Source organism: Camelus dromedarius, chromosome 10, assembly GCF_036321535.1.
Source record: "Camelus dromedarius isolate mCamDro1 chromosome 10, mCamDro1.pat, whole genome shotgun sequence".
NCBI classification, from domain to species: domain Eukaryota; kingdom Metazoa; phylum Chordata; class Mammalia; order Artiodactyla; family Camelidae; genus Camelus; species Camelus dromedarius.
Genome location: NC_087445.1, coordinates 58,509,284 through 58,526,070, shown reverse-complemented (window position 1 = coordinate 58,526,070; position 16,787 = coordinate 58,509,284). Strand labels below are relative to the sequence as shown.

At 36.7% G+C, this 16,787-nt stretch overlaps 1 protein-coding gene across 1 annotated transcript in view; it reads right to left on the bottom strand.

Moving 5' to 3' along the window:
* Positions 1-16,787, bottom strand: part of MUSK (muscle associated receptor tyrosine kinase) — an 87,676-nt gene that overhangs the window by 6,090 nt on the left and 64,799 nt on the right. Inside the window, exons 8-10 of the mRNA XM_064490389.1 lie at positions 15,816-15,822; positions 10,361-10,624; positions 5,317-5,492 (exon numbers count right to left, since the gene is read on the bottom strand). Coding sequence (XP_064346459.1) covers positions 5,317-5,492; positions 10,361-10,624; positions 15,816-15,822 — 447 coding nt within the window. The remainder of the gene's footprint in view (positions 1-5,316; positions 5,493-10,360; positions 10,625-15,815; positions 15,823-16,787) is intronic.

Sequence of the window (16,787 nt, the reverse complement as noted above, 5' to 3'; positions counted from 1 at the left end):
CTTTTTTTAATCAAACAGTACGAAGTGGCCATAGTTTACAGATTATGAAATAACTTCCTAACTGCATGTATGAGATGTGACCAAAGAAGTGCTCAATGATAAATTCATAGCCTTATTTCTTTCCATTAGATAAAAAGAATGAAAGCGAATGAACTAAAATTTTACTTAAGACTTTGGAAAAGAAACAAAAACTACAGAAAACAAAGGAGAACAGGTGATAAAGTAACAGCCATGTACAAGCAGAAATTAGTAAGTTAGAATACCTATACCACAAATGATAGAATTAAAAAAAAAAAGTCAATAGTTGGTCTTACAAATATTTATAGAGTAGTCCGATCAGTGACATTTTAATTTTAAGAGGAAAACAAAAGGCACAAACATACAAAATTAGGAAGATAAAGTAGTTATAACAACAGGTTCAAAGGTCAATAAAAATGAAATAATATATAATTATGGAATTACATCTAAAAATCTTAAGGAAAATGATAGGAACATATTAATTACCAAATTTGAAGAATTAGAAAATCTAATATAGCCACAACTAGGAAATTTAAGTCATTGTAGAATTATGGTTACACTCTTTCAGTCTTGGAAGGGATACAGTTTCCACATTTTTATAATATGTTCCAGTAGGAGAAAAATCAGATTATTTTAGGAAGTTATTTTAATGCTATGATCACAGCCTGGCGATGTTAGCACGAAAGAAAAGTGCACACCTAGTTGTAGAACATAGGTTTAAAAGATCCTAAATGAAACATTAGCAATTGACTACAATATAGTAAAAGAATAATGATTGAATAGAAGGAATTATATTAATGTAACACATCAGGAAAACTTTTCTTGCAGCGGACACCCAAAGCCATTTGAAATAGGACACTTGTGAAAACAGAGGTTATAAGGGGTGCCCATGTGTGACTTAGTCTAGGCGTGGACACAGTGATTATGCTTTGAGCACCGGTGGTTAAACAACATGTAATTTTGAAGCCTGGGGAGACCAAATTTGGTCACCGCCATGACTCAAGCAGGCACCTGAAACTAGGAGAATATCAACACAGCAGTAACAACACATCTGTGCGGGACCAAGGACAGAATTTCTCATCAACCATTACAGCAGTGGTGGAGTTGACAGACTTCCCAGGCTCCTCTATGGTTAGTTTGAAAGCTGCTCTGACTTTCTTTGGACTGAGTCATTCGAAGTTTTGAAAAATCAATCCAAGACGAATGGAGAGGGAGCCTTAAATTGGAGAGCTAAACTTCCTGCCAATATCATAGTAGGAGCAATCGTTAAAAGACAGGGAGAGGTGACAATTTTTGTATCTGGGTTTTATCCGGGAAGTTCATACCATATTTAACACGGGTGGGAATGTAATGAATTTGTGAAATTGGCAGCGCAATCTCATTAGTAAATATAAGGGTCTTTTTTTTAGCAATAATATCATACCTCCATTAGAATAATATCAGAAAATGGGATTTAATGGCATAGTAAGAGAATACTTCATGATGATTTAGTAAGATTTATTTCCAAGATGCAAAAATTGGTAGAGGTTCAAGGAGAATTTTGCTTTATAGATTTAATTGTTTCTTCCTTTCAGGCTAGTTTTATTTTGTTATTCATTGTTTACTGCTTCTGATCTATTTGCTCTCGTCTTCCCTAGAGTAACATCAGTAATTTCTTTGTATCCAAATGATCAGTTTGGGTCCCCTGTTTTTTTCCTCTTTTTTTTTTTTTTAATCTTTTTCTCATTTCATAATTTTCTCTCTTTATCCTTCTCCTCTGAACGTCAGGGGGGTCTTATTCACTCATTCATCCAAACATTAATGTATTTATTAAATGAACATTGATTGCTAGGTTTCAAGGATACTGTGACAAGTCTCTGTGTTAAAATATGCAACTGTGAAACAATTAGCAAACAGATTATTACAATAAAACATAAAGAGTGTTATGAGAGTGGTGAGAACAGGATGTTCGTGTGAAGCCAGGGGCAGCCCAAGTCCAGGCTTTAGGCATCCTGGGGAGGTTTTCTAAAGTAACTTTAAGTTAAATATAAAGGGTGAGTAGGCGATGCCCCACGGAAGGTGTATGTGTGTGTGCGGCGCGGGGGAAGGGAGTGGGGGGTGTCAGGGAGGGGAGGTGATATTCCACAAAAGAGAAATGATACGTGTCAGAGCCCGGATCAAGCAGTTGCAGTGCTTTTCTAAAAGTGTACCAAGTTTGATTGTTGAGCTGGGGAATGTCTGACAGTAAGGCTGCAGATACCAGGTCTAGGTCATCAAATACCTTGTATGCCAACTTTAGTAATTTGGACTCTGCCCTGCAGTACATGGAGAAAACCATCAGAGAGTTTTCAGCAGTGGAGTAGCATGGTCAGCTTTTTGCTTTAGAAAAATCACCTGGCTGCAGCCTGACTTCCACAGTGGCTGATTTCAGGCTAGCAAGGTGAAGCCCCAAATGTGGAGTTCAGTAACACTGTTACATAGGGCTAAAGGGAAAATCTGAAAAGTTTCCATGTAGACAGAATAAATTACATACCGGAAAAAATAACTAGACTCATATGAGACTACCCATTTCTGGGGGAGGGTATAGCTCAAGTGGTGGAGTGCATGCCTAGCATGAACAAGGTCCTGGGTTCAATCCCCAGCACCTCCATTAAAAATAAATAAATAAAACCTAATTACCCACCCCCAAAATATTCTCCCTGTTCTCCCTGACTACCTATTTCTAAAACTAGAAGCTAAAATGGAGTAAAATCACATCTATAGACTACTGAGAGAAAAGACGTGTCATTCAAGAATTCCATATCCAGCTACCATAGCATTCAACTATCCAAGTAAAAGAAAGCTATTCTGAAGATAGGCAAGGATTCAGAGACTCTGTCACCCAAGAACCCATCTGTGGAAACACGTAAAGTATGTGCGGTTCTACAGAGTCCAGGAATTCAGGAATAGTGAATTGCTTGCTAAGAAGACAAATGATATAAACAGTATAAAGGCATCACATGCTCAGAAAGATACTTCATTTCAGCGAAAGAAATTATAGAAATGAAAACCACTAAAACTGTTCAAGCAGTTTTGCAAAACCAAAACCAAAAAACAAGCAGTTATGCCAAAGGTAAACTAATGATTAAAAAAAAACTTTCATCACCCTTCAAAGTGGACTGTAATATCCTTTAGCATTTATTCAGACATCAAGAAACTCTCCAAGAAATATCTGTGGACTTTTCCCATTGCCATAGACTATGGGACACCGGACCTAGTAAGTAAGGATGCCTCCTCTGCTCAACTACCAGCCTACCTGAAGAGCTAGAGCCAGTTTCTTTAATAATAATTGTATTTAACTCAGGGAGCATATTTTCAGACGTTCCTCACCAGATGAAATGATTAGTTTTAGGACATTTGGAGTTCATTTTCTTACATATACCAAAGATTTCCTGAAAATATTTACTGGTATATGCTGCTAACAGTTCCTTCCAATCAGTCAGTGTACAAGGCAGAAATATGGATGCTTTTGTGGTGTTAGTCCTGTCTAATCTTGGACTGAAGGTCAGCACCTTGCATATGGTAAACCCTCAGTGAACCCTTGAATGAATGAATGAGGGAACAATCAAAGATGACAAAGATCGCAGTCATCAATTACAAGTCCAATCAAAGTAAACTTCGGCTGCTTATATAACAAAGAAGGGAAACATTTCTTTTTCATTCTTTCAAATTGGGAATAACAATTTGATAGACTTCCAGAATAATAGATTTCTAGAGTTTCCATAACTGCTCTTGTTTACCAGCTCTGAGCAATTCAGTTGTGACCAGTAGCATCCTTTCTTTGAATACTTTAAATCTTAGACCTTCAAGTAGGCTGGTAAAATCAAGTCCTGGCACTTAGCCAAGAACAGAGGCAATTAGGGGTGGACTATCTATCCCAGAAAATGAATATGATTTGAGCCTTAAAACATGGAAAATCAGAGGAAATTAATTGACATGAAAACATTTCCTAATTTCATTCTGAAGATTTCTGCATTCTGGTAGGTTTAAAGCACCATCTGATACAGATTCGTTTTTAGGACATCACTTTTCATGCAACCTTCTTTGATTCTTTCCTAGGGATTTGGAGATAACTCTTTTAAAACCATTTGATTTGACGCTGTAAACTTTATACTGCGTATTAGCTGTCTTAAAAAACACCTATCTTCCAAAAGAAGGATCTGTTGTCACAAATGAAGACCATGAATTGGCTCAGTGAAGAAATAAATGTTTGTTTTCATCTAGAAAGAATGAAGTGACACAAAAATCATGAATGCAAAATCAAAAGGTGTTATTTTAAAGTGGCTTATTTCATAGCCGTAGAAGGGATAAAGCACCTTAATAACCTTGTGTCATTCACTAACTATGGCGCTCTCCATGGCCTAATTAGAAGGCATAAACTGGGATCTCCAGTGATCTTCCTTCACGTTAGACCCCGGGTGAGCACAGTGAAAAACCCGGACATCCCGCTGTTCCGGACGTCATGAACTATGGGTGTCAATACGCATGCATGAATCCAGTTACATACACAGAAGGTTTCAAGGGCACAAAGAAAATTACTTACTTGTTAGGTTTTCTTTTTTATAATCTGAAGGGGAAAGGATAAAAATTTGTTTTAAATGGACATTCAGATAGCTCATATGTTCTGTGAGAGCGTGCTAAGAAATGCAAGTTCTCTTTCAGCTTTTTAAATATACAACGGGAGAACATTCTTGGCATTCGAATGCACAAGGATGGCGTCTTTGAAATTAAACCAGCTGTTAGGGTTAACGAAGACATAGTTCCTGACAAACGAAGTTCATTAAAGCAACATGCAGTGATTAAGCTTTGTTTTGCGAGATCAGCATTTTCAAACGTGGCTTGTTTTTGCATGCTGCAAAACCTGCTTCATTGGCTAAGAAAGAGGACTTTTCTTCCTTTATTCCACTCCTCTGACAAAATATGAGATATTTCTTAGCCATTTCTCTGCACATTCCAGAAAATGTTATAAGCTCTCAGAAGATCCTCTTAGGAAGTAAGGTAAGATCTCAAGCAGCTGTTAAAAGTGCTCTTTAATTTCTTTTAGAACAAATGGAATAAATCCTTATGCTAACTGGTGCATTAGGATAGCAGTAGGATTCTGTTATTAGGTATGGAAGGAAGGCAGAACTCAAAAAAAAAAAAAAAAAAAAAAAAAAAAAAGAAAAGAAAAAGAAAAAAAAAAAGGAATGTCTAGAAATACTAGGAGATTTAAATTCACACTTTAGTTTCCTCAAAATAGTAAGTTTTGCTTAACCTCCAAAGTCTCGCCAGAACTCTTACCCGAATACGGCAGTCTGGTACAGGCCGCGGGGTCCCAGTGCATGCTGGGCAGTCTGTCGCATTCTAGCACAGAGAACAGATGCATCCCAGATCTGTAGAGTCCCCTGTGGGCTTTTTCTTCCATCGCCAGCCATTCTTTTGCACAGAAGAGCTCCTTCACTGCCAGGCAGTATTCTCTAGAATATTTTATGGAGAACAAAATTTGATAAATTATAGCATGTTGAAGCCAAATTTGTGGTGGAACCTAAATCCTGTATTTTCAAAACATCGTCACAATACATTGTCTGCTCCTGAAAAAGTGTTTTTGTAAACATCCTTTTCATGTAAATAATGTGAGACTTTATGTGAGAGTATTCCTGTGAAATACTCTCTTATTTTGTTTTTAAAACATAATTAATGCTCCTGGGGGAAAGGATTTTCAAGTTCAAAAGGTACCAGATTAGGAATCCCAGATATGTTTTCTCTCAAGTTCATATTAAAATAATGACAAAGGTATAGAAACAAGTGACCCAGAGTTTTAAAAGCACACATCCTGAAGTCATGGATCATTGTCAAGTAGTTTCCAGCCTGGGAGGTTTTTCTGTAACCTCGGGGCTAATGGGCAGGGCCTGAGGAACACAGTCAGCAATTCTGCGCGTGCTTTGTTCTCCAAAACGAGACAGCATCACCTTCCTGGAAGGTTATAGGCAGGCATGTGGGTTCTTACACAGCCCTAGCCTTGGAGAAGCTGAGTCCTGTCCCATCGCGGTGTGTGCTTCCACCTGAGAAAGCTAGAGTAATGCCTATTTGAATATGAAGCTGTAGTGTTCATCTATGTGTTGCACCATGAGTGAAGAGGCTGAAGAAAGATTAGGTGGACTAGTTGGACTAATTAGAATTTTGTGGATTAATATTTGTTCAAACTTACAGGAAGTAGGATAGATGACAAAGGAGAGACCAGGTCAGTTCCAAATTAAGATATTTGGGATTCATAATAAGAGGATATTAAAGATAATTTTAAAAATTAAGGGTAATAATAGCAGTGTCATTCATTCAGTATCTGAAGTATACCGAGAGGAAGAAATTGTGTGTGTGTATATATATGTGTGTATGTGTCCTTACATATGCATATATTTTTTAATACTCATGCCTACACACCTGCCTTCCCAGGCAACCACTTGCCAATATGGACCAATCCAGCATGAGCAAAATGAAAGGGCTTTGCATCAAAGGTGATGGGATACAACGGGGGTCATGAGTACAACAATAGGATATAGATTCTTAATATATCTGCAAGGGGAGGGGGAGTAACGGGTCTTTCAAGCTTCTATGAAGCTAAAGAATTGGAGAAGCATTGCTTGGCTTCCCTCGTACTATGCCTGGGTCCCATCCTTTGGTCATATAGCACATCTTTCTGCATTCGGACAGTACAATTAAAATGTGCAAAATCAATAGGGGGCATATGAAAAAACTTTGTAGCCCACATTATGTGGGGAAAGCAAATAACTGGGAAAAGTATTTTTTGTTATGAATGCAAAAACACATTCGAGAAGTTTTTCAATTTTGCTTTGTTTTCATTGACATGCATTGAAGCATGCCCTCTATAGAAGATTTTTTTTCACAAGGAAAACAATCAAGATGAAATGGAAAATAGTCTGAAAACTAGGTTAAGTTGAACATGGTAGTGACTGAAGAAAATAAAGACCACAAAGAAGTGAAAAAAACTTTGTTTTTAAATCAAAAAATGTAAAAAAAAAAAAAAAGAATTTTAATTCCTATTTAAAAAAAAAGAAAACAACTTTGTTTTAATGAAACAGGTGAAATCTTCATTGAAAACAGTAAGAAATGGCATTGTAAGAAACCGAACAAATAATAGAGGAAAACTTCAGAAGTCCTGAGTGCAGAGAGAAAGAATGAATAGAAATGGTGTGTAAGGAGATAGCTGAGAGGGAGAAGAAAGCAAGAAATCCAAAGTACAAGTAACAATGTTTCCCCACAAGAAACTAGAGCACATAGAGAATAGAAAATACTCAAACATATACCGTAAGAAAATATTCTCAAGCTAAAAAGGATATAAACCTGATAATGAAAGCATATTATCCATTCTTTTTATATTATTTATAGGAAAGAAAATGATGAAAAGAAATCTATTTCCAGATGAATTTTACAAATATTTTGAATCTCAAGAATTAAAGAAATAATCTTCTTACCAGCTAGCAAGAGAAAAATATTCCCTAAAAAGGCACAAAATTCAGGATTGCCTTATCTGTTCTTCATTAAAACACAGCCCCCAAACAGTTGGTCACTGTGCATAGAATTTTGAGGAAAATTGAGAGTAATGCAAGATTTAAGTACCCAGTCAAAAACACATGTATATAAGATTACAGAGAAGTAGTTTTTTTTACATGTAATCTGTAAAATACCTACTCTAGCTAAATAAGAAATGAATCAAAATTGAGAGTTTAAGGGGGGAAAAAAGATTTTCTAATAGAACGAATGACTGTGAACGTCAGGGATAAATAGCACAAGAACTGCTCCAGGTACTTGTTGCATATGTAATTATGCAATCGGATGTAAAAGCTAAGAGTAATATTCCAAAATTTGAGCATCTGCAAATGCAACACAATTGAATAATACTAACCTGGTTTATAATTCCAGATAAAGCTTTAACAAGCAAGTAATGGAGGATTTGGTAAAATTATACTAACTTATTTAGGCTTACCTTCCACACCCTATTTTTAAGTTTACAACTTCCTCCCCTAGCCTTGGTACTCATGATCTTCCTCACCTTGGTGCCCATTTCTTCCTTTTCCTGTGACACTTAACATCTTCTAAGGTAGTATGTAAGTTATTTATTTATTATGTCTCTTGCTAATTGTCTTCTCCTGCTAGAATGTAAGCCCCATGGACAAAAACCCTAGAATAGTACTTGGAGCCCACTAGAAGGTCAATAAATATTTGTTGAATAAATGGAATTCCTTGTCATTCAGGGAAAGAGGAACAAATGATTAAATTGCCATCTAAGATCAGAAGACTGTGAGGAATGCACAAATTAACTAGCAGTAGAATGTAAAATGGTGGAAGACCTTTGAACCACTTGGAAGGATAAAGGCAAACAAAAACTGTTATGAAAGATAGAGTGAAAGAACAGGGAAACAAAAGGAGCACATTTAGAGGGCAAACTTACTAGTTATTAACAGCGGGCTCAATTTTAGTTCAAATATTATTGGTACAGAAAGCAGAAGTTGCCAGAACTGCAAGAAAGCTTTCTTAGAAAAAAAAACGATTATTGTGAAAAGGTTTACTGCATTGAATCAGACAGAACAAACTCACTTAAGAGCAGAAAGGATTGGACAACTTAATTACTGATAACACTAATCACCTACATACTACATATGAATCTTGTACCTTAAAAGCAGAGATAAGTCTTTTTAAATGTCTAATATTTTTACAATTATTAATTATATATGAGAGAAAAGAAAACCTCAGTAAAATGTAAAAATATGAAAATTTCTAGACTGCATTTCTCAATCCCAGTGTGAACAAAATGTTTAACTATAAGGATTTAAAAAAGCAAACAGTTTTCAGATTAAAAATACTTGTCTAAATAATAACTGGAATTAGGAAAAAGAATTTTAAGTATGCTAACAATAGCTTATAGATTTAAGAGGTAATTATGCTATTCTGCTAAATCTGAAATCTCAGTGAAAGGGATTTAAAAAAAAACAAAAAAGGTTAAATTATCTCCAGTCTTCAAAAAGGACACCTGTGGCTTCTGCATGTAAACCAATTTAGGGCATAAATATTGGAAAGTTACTCGACAAATTTATTTTGTGATAGCCTACAAAGATACAATTCAATTTTAATTTTGGTTGTTCCTCAAGAGATGCTTAGATTTCATGTCTGATGAAAATATAATCTTAAGTGTCGAAATGACAAATTATATTTCTCTTTTAAAGTCTCCAAGCCATCAAAATCTTCAGTAAGTTAAAACATAGAGCTCACTATTTTAATGACCTCACTGTAGTCCTTTTACGATTGTATCTTAAAATTACTTCAATATTTAAATAGTTCCTGTTTTTTTTTAAAAACAGGTGGAAATGTGCTGTGTTGGTAGTTTTCATGTGTTTTCTTGAAAAGGAAGCAATATCTGTCCAGTTTCTAATATATACCATGGGTGCAATTTATCCTTTAATCCTCTCAACTCTATTTTGCAGATGAGGAAAATAAAGTTTAGCCCAAGATCAGGTACATCTAGAAAGCAGTACAAACAGTATTTGAACTTTGTTCCATTTAGCTCAAAAGCTAGATTGATTCCTGTCTTTTCTACATAAGAAGTAAATAAAGGCAAAGATAATTCTATTGAACATGGATTTATAAATTTCAATGTTTAAAGACTATGGGGGGGTTAAAGAAATATATATTTATAACTATGTCCACTGTCCCCCACCCCCATGAGACAAGAGCATCAATATTTAAATCAGAATATTGGGTGGAATATTATAGTGTTCTGAAATGCTCACCAAGATTTCATATTTATTGGCAAATAATGCTGAAGCACTTGAAATGTAGTCTTTATTTTCTCTATCTTGGCTGACTAATGTGGTCCATGTTAACTTAGGGTTTTGTTTTTTATTTCCTAGGAAGCAGGAATATTTATGAATATGGTAATAATGTGAATAATAACACATGTAATAGATTATTACACCTTTTATGACATTTTCTAGCTCAGAGCCCTAGTATTACAGGGTATCATCAGTGATTCATATGGTAGGACTTTTGTCCCGTTAATTACCTTATATTTTGTTTTTTAAAACAATTTTTTTTGAAGAGGTAATTAGGTTTATTTATTTACCATTATTTTCTTTTTAAATGGAGGAACTGGGAATTGAACCCAGGACCTTGTGCATGCTAAGCATGCGCTCTACCACTGAGCTACACCCCCCTCCCCTGCCCACCTCAATTACCTTATATTTTGGACTATTGCATGTGACAACTTACTCTTTGGAAAACTCTTCCCATTCACAAACAGACAAATGGAATTTTCCCATTTATATATTTTTACCTGCAAATGGGTATAGGAGTAGGCACTAGCCCAGGGTTGCATTCTTGGAAGATATGGTTACATAGCAAAGCTTCGGCAGCCGGCTGGCAGAACGGGCTCACTGCTTTCAGTTCATTCCAGGCAGTGTGGACCAGCAGTTCTTGGGCCTCTTCAGGGTCTGCGTAGGAGTTGTTGAAGAAAACAAGAGCATCTTTCGCCAGGACAGCATCACACACTTCCCCGCTGTACTGGGCACAGTAGCCTTTGTTTTCTCTCTGGGATTTACTGAAAGAAGCAGGGAACAGTATTCCCAATCACATGCTGTTTCTTAGCATTCAAGCTGCCTTTTTTTTTTTTTTTTTTTTTTTCCATTTCCACATCTGCATCACAGAAATAGGAGAAGACTGTACTAACAAATCGGTTGAAATGCTCCATCTGAATATTGTCTTCATTTCCAACAGCAATTATATTACCTCTAGCTACTCCAGAAGGCTATTATGAGGCTCAAAGGTGGTAACAGATGTGGAAAGCTTTGGAACCTCTCAAGGGCTGAATGGATGGGAGTATTTTTGTTATTTACATCATAAAGAAAATTTAACTGCATTTCTTTTTTTTCCATTGAAGTGTAATCGATTTACAATGTGTTAATTTTTGGTGTACAGCATAGTGATTCAGTTTTATATATATATATTAAAATATATATATATAATGCCATATATATGAATATGTATTCCTTTTCATATTCTTTTTCATATAGGCCATTACCCATTACAAGGTACTGAATATAGTTCCCTGTGCTATCCGGTAGGACCTTGTTGTTTATCTATTTTATACCTAGTAGTTAGTATCTGCAAATCTCAGACTCCCAATAAATTGACTACACATTTCTTACAAATAAGCTGATGTAGCAAGTAAATACATCTGAAAAACATATTCATCATGATGATTAATAAGTGATGATCAATAAGTGAGTGAGCATAGGAATTGCTCTGACCTAAAAAGCTTGCAGCTTTATGAACATAGTTTATTTCAACGTTATGATAGTTAAGTATTTGAACTTTGCAGCGCACACCTTCCGTGCTCAGATCCTCTTACTCATACATCCTCTCAGCATTTCATTAAACGAGAAGAAAGCCACGCAGGGAGGAGAAAGCACTGGCTGTGGCTCTCGGAGGAGCTAAGCAGCACCTTCAGTGTTGCTATTTTCTCACCGCGTGTCTTGGGGAAACTTATCTGGTCATTCCGAGTCCCCAGGTCCTACTCTGTAAATTGATGTCAGTAATTACCTGAACCCTGGTTACTGTGTGTTAATGGGTAATGTAAGTGGAAAGACACTGTAAATTATGCAGTGCTAGCACAAAAATAAGATTAAAAGCCGACCTGCTGTGACGACTGAAGAAGTCAACAGGGAGAATGGAAACTCCTGTTGGTGCTCTCCCCGCATGTCCACTGCTCCCTTAAATGGAATGCTGGGAATTGTAATGACAACTCCTGTTCTCACTCACATGACAAATATTTATTGAGCATTTATTATGTGTAGGCACTGTGATGGTCTCAGTACATCCATATGCCTTCTTTCAGATATATCGTTAACAGTGACAGCAAATTCAAATTGTGTTCTCATTTAGATTTGCACATCTGTGGAATTTAGCATTTCACGATCTTTAAACACAGAATTTTAAGCTAAGGAAGATTAAACAAACTGGAATTTGTGGGAAATGTTTAAGTTGTTAGCAGACCCCATTTGAATTTGAAAAATTGATTTGAGTCATTATTGACCGGTCTTTAAAGCAAATCTATTAAATGAGATATGACTCATTCAGGTAAAACAATGAACTTCCAAGAAAAACTGTATTTTAAAATAATATTTTGTCATACAGAATCATTCTCTAATTCATGCTATAGCCGTTTACTAATTAGTCAACATGAATTTTATTGCATTATTTAAAATTCATCAGGGATGTTTTTAAATGAAGGGCCTTGAAAAAGAAAACACAAAACTCCCATGAAAATTTGGGCCATATAAGGTGGAGAAAAAACCTAGAGAAATAGCTCATGACTCAGCCTTTTAGGGAACTTAGGGTAGGATGACGCTAAAAGTTCTGGAGGAGCAAGGATGCTGTACTTTAAGAAACTGAGTAACAATACCTAAAAATAAGAAATACCTCAAACTGGTTTGCAAAATGGTCACACATATTGATAATCCCTTGGAGGGTTGAGAAGAGTAGGCGTGGCTCTTATCACTTAGAAACAACTGTATCATGTAAAAATTAAATGTCTCTCCTAGTGTCTCTGAGCTGAGAATTATTCATCCAGGTTCTGCTGTCATGTGTGAGCTATAAAATGATTATTTTTCCACGAATATTTTTAAATTAAAAAAGATCATGATTTTTTTCTTTAATTATACAAGCAAAAACCATTTTTTAAAAAAGCATTGGAAACTAAGACAAATTATACAAAAAATTAATAAAAAAAACTGCAGAGACAAATATTATTAATAATCAATTAACAATCAATTCTTCTCTCTGGATTTCTGTTGCTTCTCTTTTTTAAGCTATTTTATTTTCTTTTTAATTGAAGTATAGTCAGTTTGCAATGCTATGTCATGCTAAGCCCTAGAAAATCTTTAGAACAACCTCAGTGTGTCTTAGTGGTACTGAGTCCTCATTTATTTTTGAGCATTAGCTACATAAAGCAAAAGCAAAAAAAAAAAAAAAAAAAAAAAAAGCAGAATAGGTTTTCAACGGAAATGAGATCTTGGTGTTAATTTTGGTTTGGCTTTCTATCGGCTTGAAGATGACTAGCCTGTGAAAACCCTTTGCATGCTGGGAAAATAAAACATACAAGGACAAAGTATATGGTTCTTAGTAATTTTCTGTGCCTCTGTGATGTTCTGGGAGCATTAAAGACTAGCTTTGGTGGTACCTCTTTGCCTGGATTAGCCCCACAAGATAAAGGATATACAGGACCATATAGATAAAGATACAGATATAGGAATAGAGTGAGTGGTTTAAAAATGTGTAGGGAGACAAGTGTGCCGAATGGTGCGTGAATGAAAGACAGCATCTCTTCTGTGGGTGGCCTACACTTTAATTTGACTTTTACCATGTATATATTTATATCCGCATACATATCCATACATACCTATGAAGACTGTCCAGTCACAGTTTCAGAGTTTAAACAACTTCCTTTTCCTTTTTCTCCCATCTTTTGCAAACTTATAAAACCTCACATTTTATGCAGTGATCAAATTTTAGAGGCAAGGAATGGAGGCCAGTTGGGCCATTTTCCCCCCCTCAATCTCCTAACTCTATTACTTAAAATTTTTCTTAAAGGAGCTCACAGCAAAACCTAGGGATCAAGATGAAGGCAAAAAACTTCCGCTGGTATCTTCTGCTGTCTTTTGCAAGTGATGAGTCCCCTTTCTGTCTGACTGAAGTCGTATCTCTCCACATGCAGTGCTCGGGGCTGAGGATAGAGCAACACCAGAAGCAGCTGGTCCTGTTGCTCATTTGGACAGTGGGGCAGAGTAAACAGGGATCTGTTCACAGAATGCTGGTTATTTTGGAATGATCTGCCGGACTACCTCCAAAAATGCTAGTTAATACTGAGCATGGAGCCAGTCCCTCCTTCGCCTCCTGACAAACTAAACCTGGCTGACCTCTCCTTCTGTAAAGTTTCTCTTTTTTAGAGGCAACAGGTGATATTTGATCCCATGTCCCCCCTTTAACTTCTTTTATAACAGACAATTCTCCTTGGTCAAATATTTAAAGAATTTAAGTATAAAGTGGGTTTATTCAGTTAATAGATACAACCATTTTGGGGTTTGTAGTCAAAACTGCCGAACGCTTGCTAGAAAGGTTATATCAATTTTCTCTCTACTTACTGGTAGAGTTGGACAGTGCTGGTGTTATCACAAGTGAAAAATGATACGGAATTTTTCTTTAATTAGCATTTATTTGACTACAAATCAGTTAAGTCTTTCATTTGCATTTACTGGCATGGGAGTGATTTATTTCTGTTCTTGAGCCCTTCGAATTTGTGCATGCTTCCATTAGAATGTTGCTTTGTAATTAATGTGTGTGTGTGTGTCCCCTAGTAAAATGCAGATTCCTTGCAGGCAGGGAATATGTGCAATTGGTTTTGTTTCTCCACTTTCCAATATAGTGCCAGGAACAGACAGAGTGGTTTAAAAACGGACAGGGAGGACAGGTGTGCTGCGAGGCATGTGAATGAAAGATGGCGTCTCTTCTGTGGGTGGCTTGCATTTTCATTTACTTTTTACCATGTTTGTGTCATGTACCCCCTTCAGTAGATACCCAGTTTCTCTACAGAGTCCTCCAGGCTCAGGACTGTCTCTTAGATCCGTGATAGCCACCTAATTCTCAGGTCCTATTTATCAGGTACACAAATGCATCAGTGTGGTATGAATTAGGAAAAAGATTGCAAACAAACTTAATTTTCTTAGGCAATGAATTATTTCATTCCATGGAATTAGAATCAATGGCTTGAGTGGCAGGTCCTGCTTAGTTACTGTGTTACCTAGGTTAGCAAAGTATTTATAAATCTGAGTTCTTGAGTCTGTCTACTTGAGCTCAGATTGAGGCTTTGGAGTTAGTTTTGGAGTGATCATTTTGGAGGATCTGGGCAACATTTTATGCCTCAAAGAAATAGAGAGGATAGTTCTGGCCCCATAAAGTTGCTGAAACTAACATGAGAAAAGTGGTGCTCAAAAGTGTAGCACAAAACTTCACTGCTATTCTTCTCATGAATTAATCATTCTGAATCTCAGTTTCATCATTTGTAAAATTAGATTAAAATAGTTGCCCTACATCCCAGAGTTTCTATGCAAGTCAATTTTATGCAAATCAAGCTGTAAGTTTCAAAATGTGTTGTTAGGAGCTACTCCCTTATTGACAGGACAAAGCTGTGAGGGAGAGCTTGGGAGTTGGTTCTGTGTCTCATTTCTAAGCCTGTCATTTACTAGCTGTGTAAGTTACCTGAACTGTCCGGTTCAAAGAAACTCTCTTAGTTTCTTTTCTGCACTATAGGGACCATCATAGCACTTATTACATAGGGATGTCCCGAGGATCGGCTTTTAAAATGCATGTAGAGGAGGGAGGCTATAGCTCAGCAGTAGAGGGTGTCCTTAGCTAAGCATAAGGTCCTGGGTTCAATCCATTAAAATAAATAAACTAAATTTAATTATCTACCCCCCCCAAACAAAGCAAAACAAAAAAAAAATTAAGAAATGAAAAAATAAAATGCATGTAAAGCTCTTAGCACAGTGTCTGATACATAGTAAATATTCAATAGGTAGACATTACATATCTTCAAGTTCATTATCACTTGGTAAGAGTATTAAAAGGATGAGAAATTGGAAAGTTTCTGAGATTACAGTGCTCAACCAATAGGAAACATTCAATAAATGGGATGTCAAACAAAACCAACCATTGGAATAGTAACAGCACCTTACCTCCATTCTATCAGCAGGAGAGGCAGTCCCCACAGGAAATCCAAGTAGAGGGGAGAAGAAAGGAAAGTTAGTACATTTGCATCTCAAGGTCTGTAAGAGATAATCTGATACTTCTCTAAGTTTCTGCAAAGCTCTCCGCTTGGGCTAGGAGGTCAGACACTGCATTAACAGGCAGATTTGGAGAAGGAGATGAAGAAAATATTCAGTGTCTCCCGGAACTGATTCTTCTTTCTCCAGGCTCAGTCAGCCATCATTAGCCCAGGCAGTATCACGGGTCAGAACATCCCTCCATCAGCCACCCAGGGACTTTGCATCAAGAAAGCAAGATGTGGAGGCTGAGCGGGAAGAGGAGAGAGGGGACCGGTGGAGGAGCCGTTATTCTCACAGACCCACTGGCTTCACGTGGTCACACGGGGTCTCACACTCATAAAGACTTCCAACTTAGTTTAATGCTCTGCCGTTATCATCTTGAAATACTTAATAATTTTTTTTAACAAGGGTCCCCACATTTTCACCATAAATTTTGCCCACGGAGGTGAAAGTTCAGGGCCCTGAGGGCATTGCCCTTCTCTTCAGGTGAACTACTGGGCTCCCAGTGTGATTGGCCCCAACTAGGACTCTCCCAAGGCAAGAGGACTCTTAGGAGGGGGTCATGTGACCAGCATTTCTGAATGATTCCATTGCTTTTTGTTTAGGAAATGTAAAACTTCACAATCTTGACCAAGCACTTTGCGGATTACTTCCTACTGTCCTCCCCAGCCCCCATTATAAAAGTAAGAAGTAAAACCTATGCTTTGGCAAAACCAACTTGGTTTATTAGAATTTCTGAAGTCTAACTCCTTTGGAAATTTGTAGGTCCATTTGGGTGTTAGTCTTTTGGCATTTTTAGGGATTCAAAAATGAATTCCTCTGAGAAGCCAAACTTCTTGAAAAACCTTATAAACCCATAGTTTATATTTCTGATCATTCTCT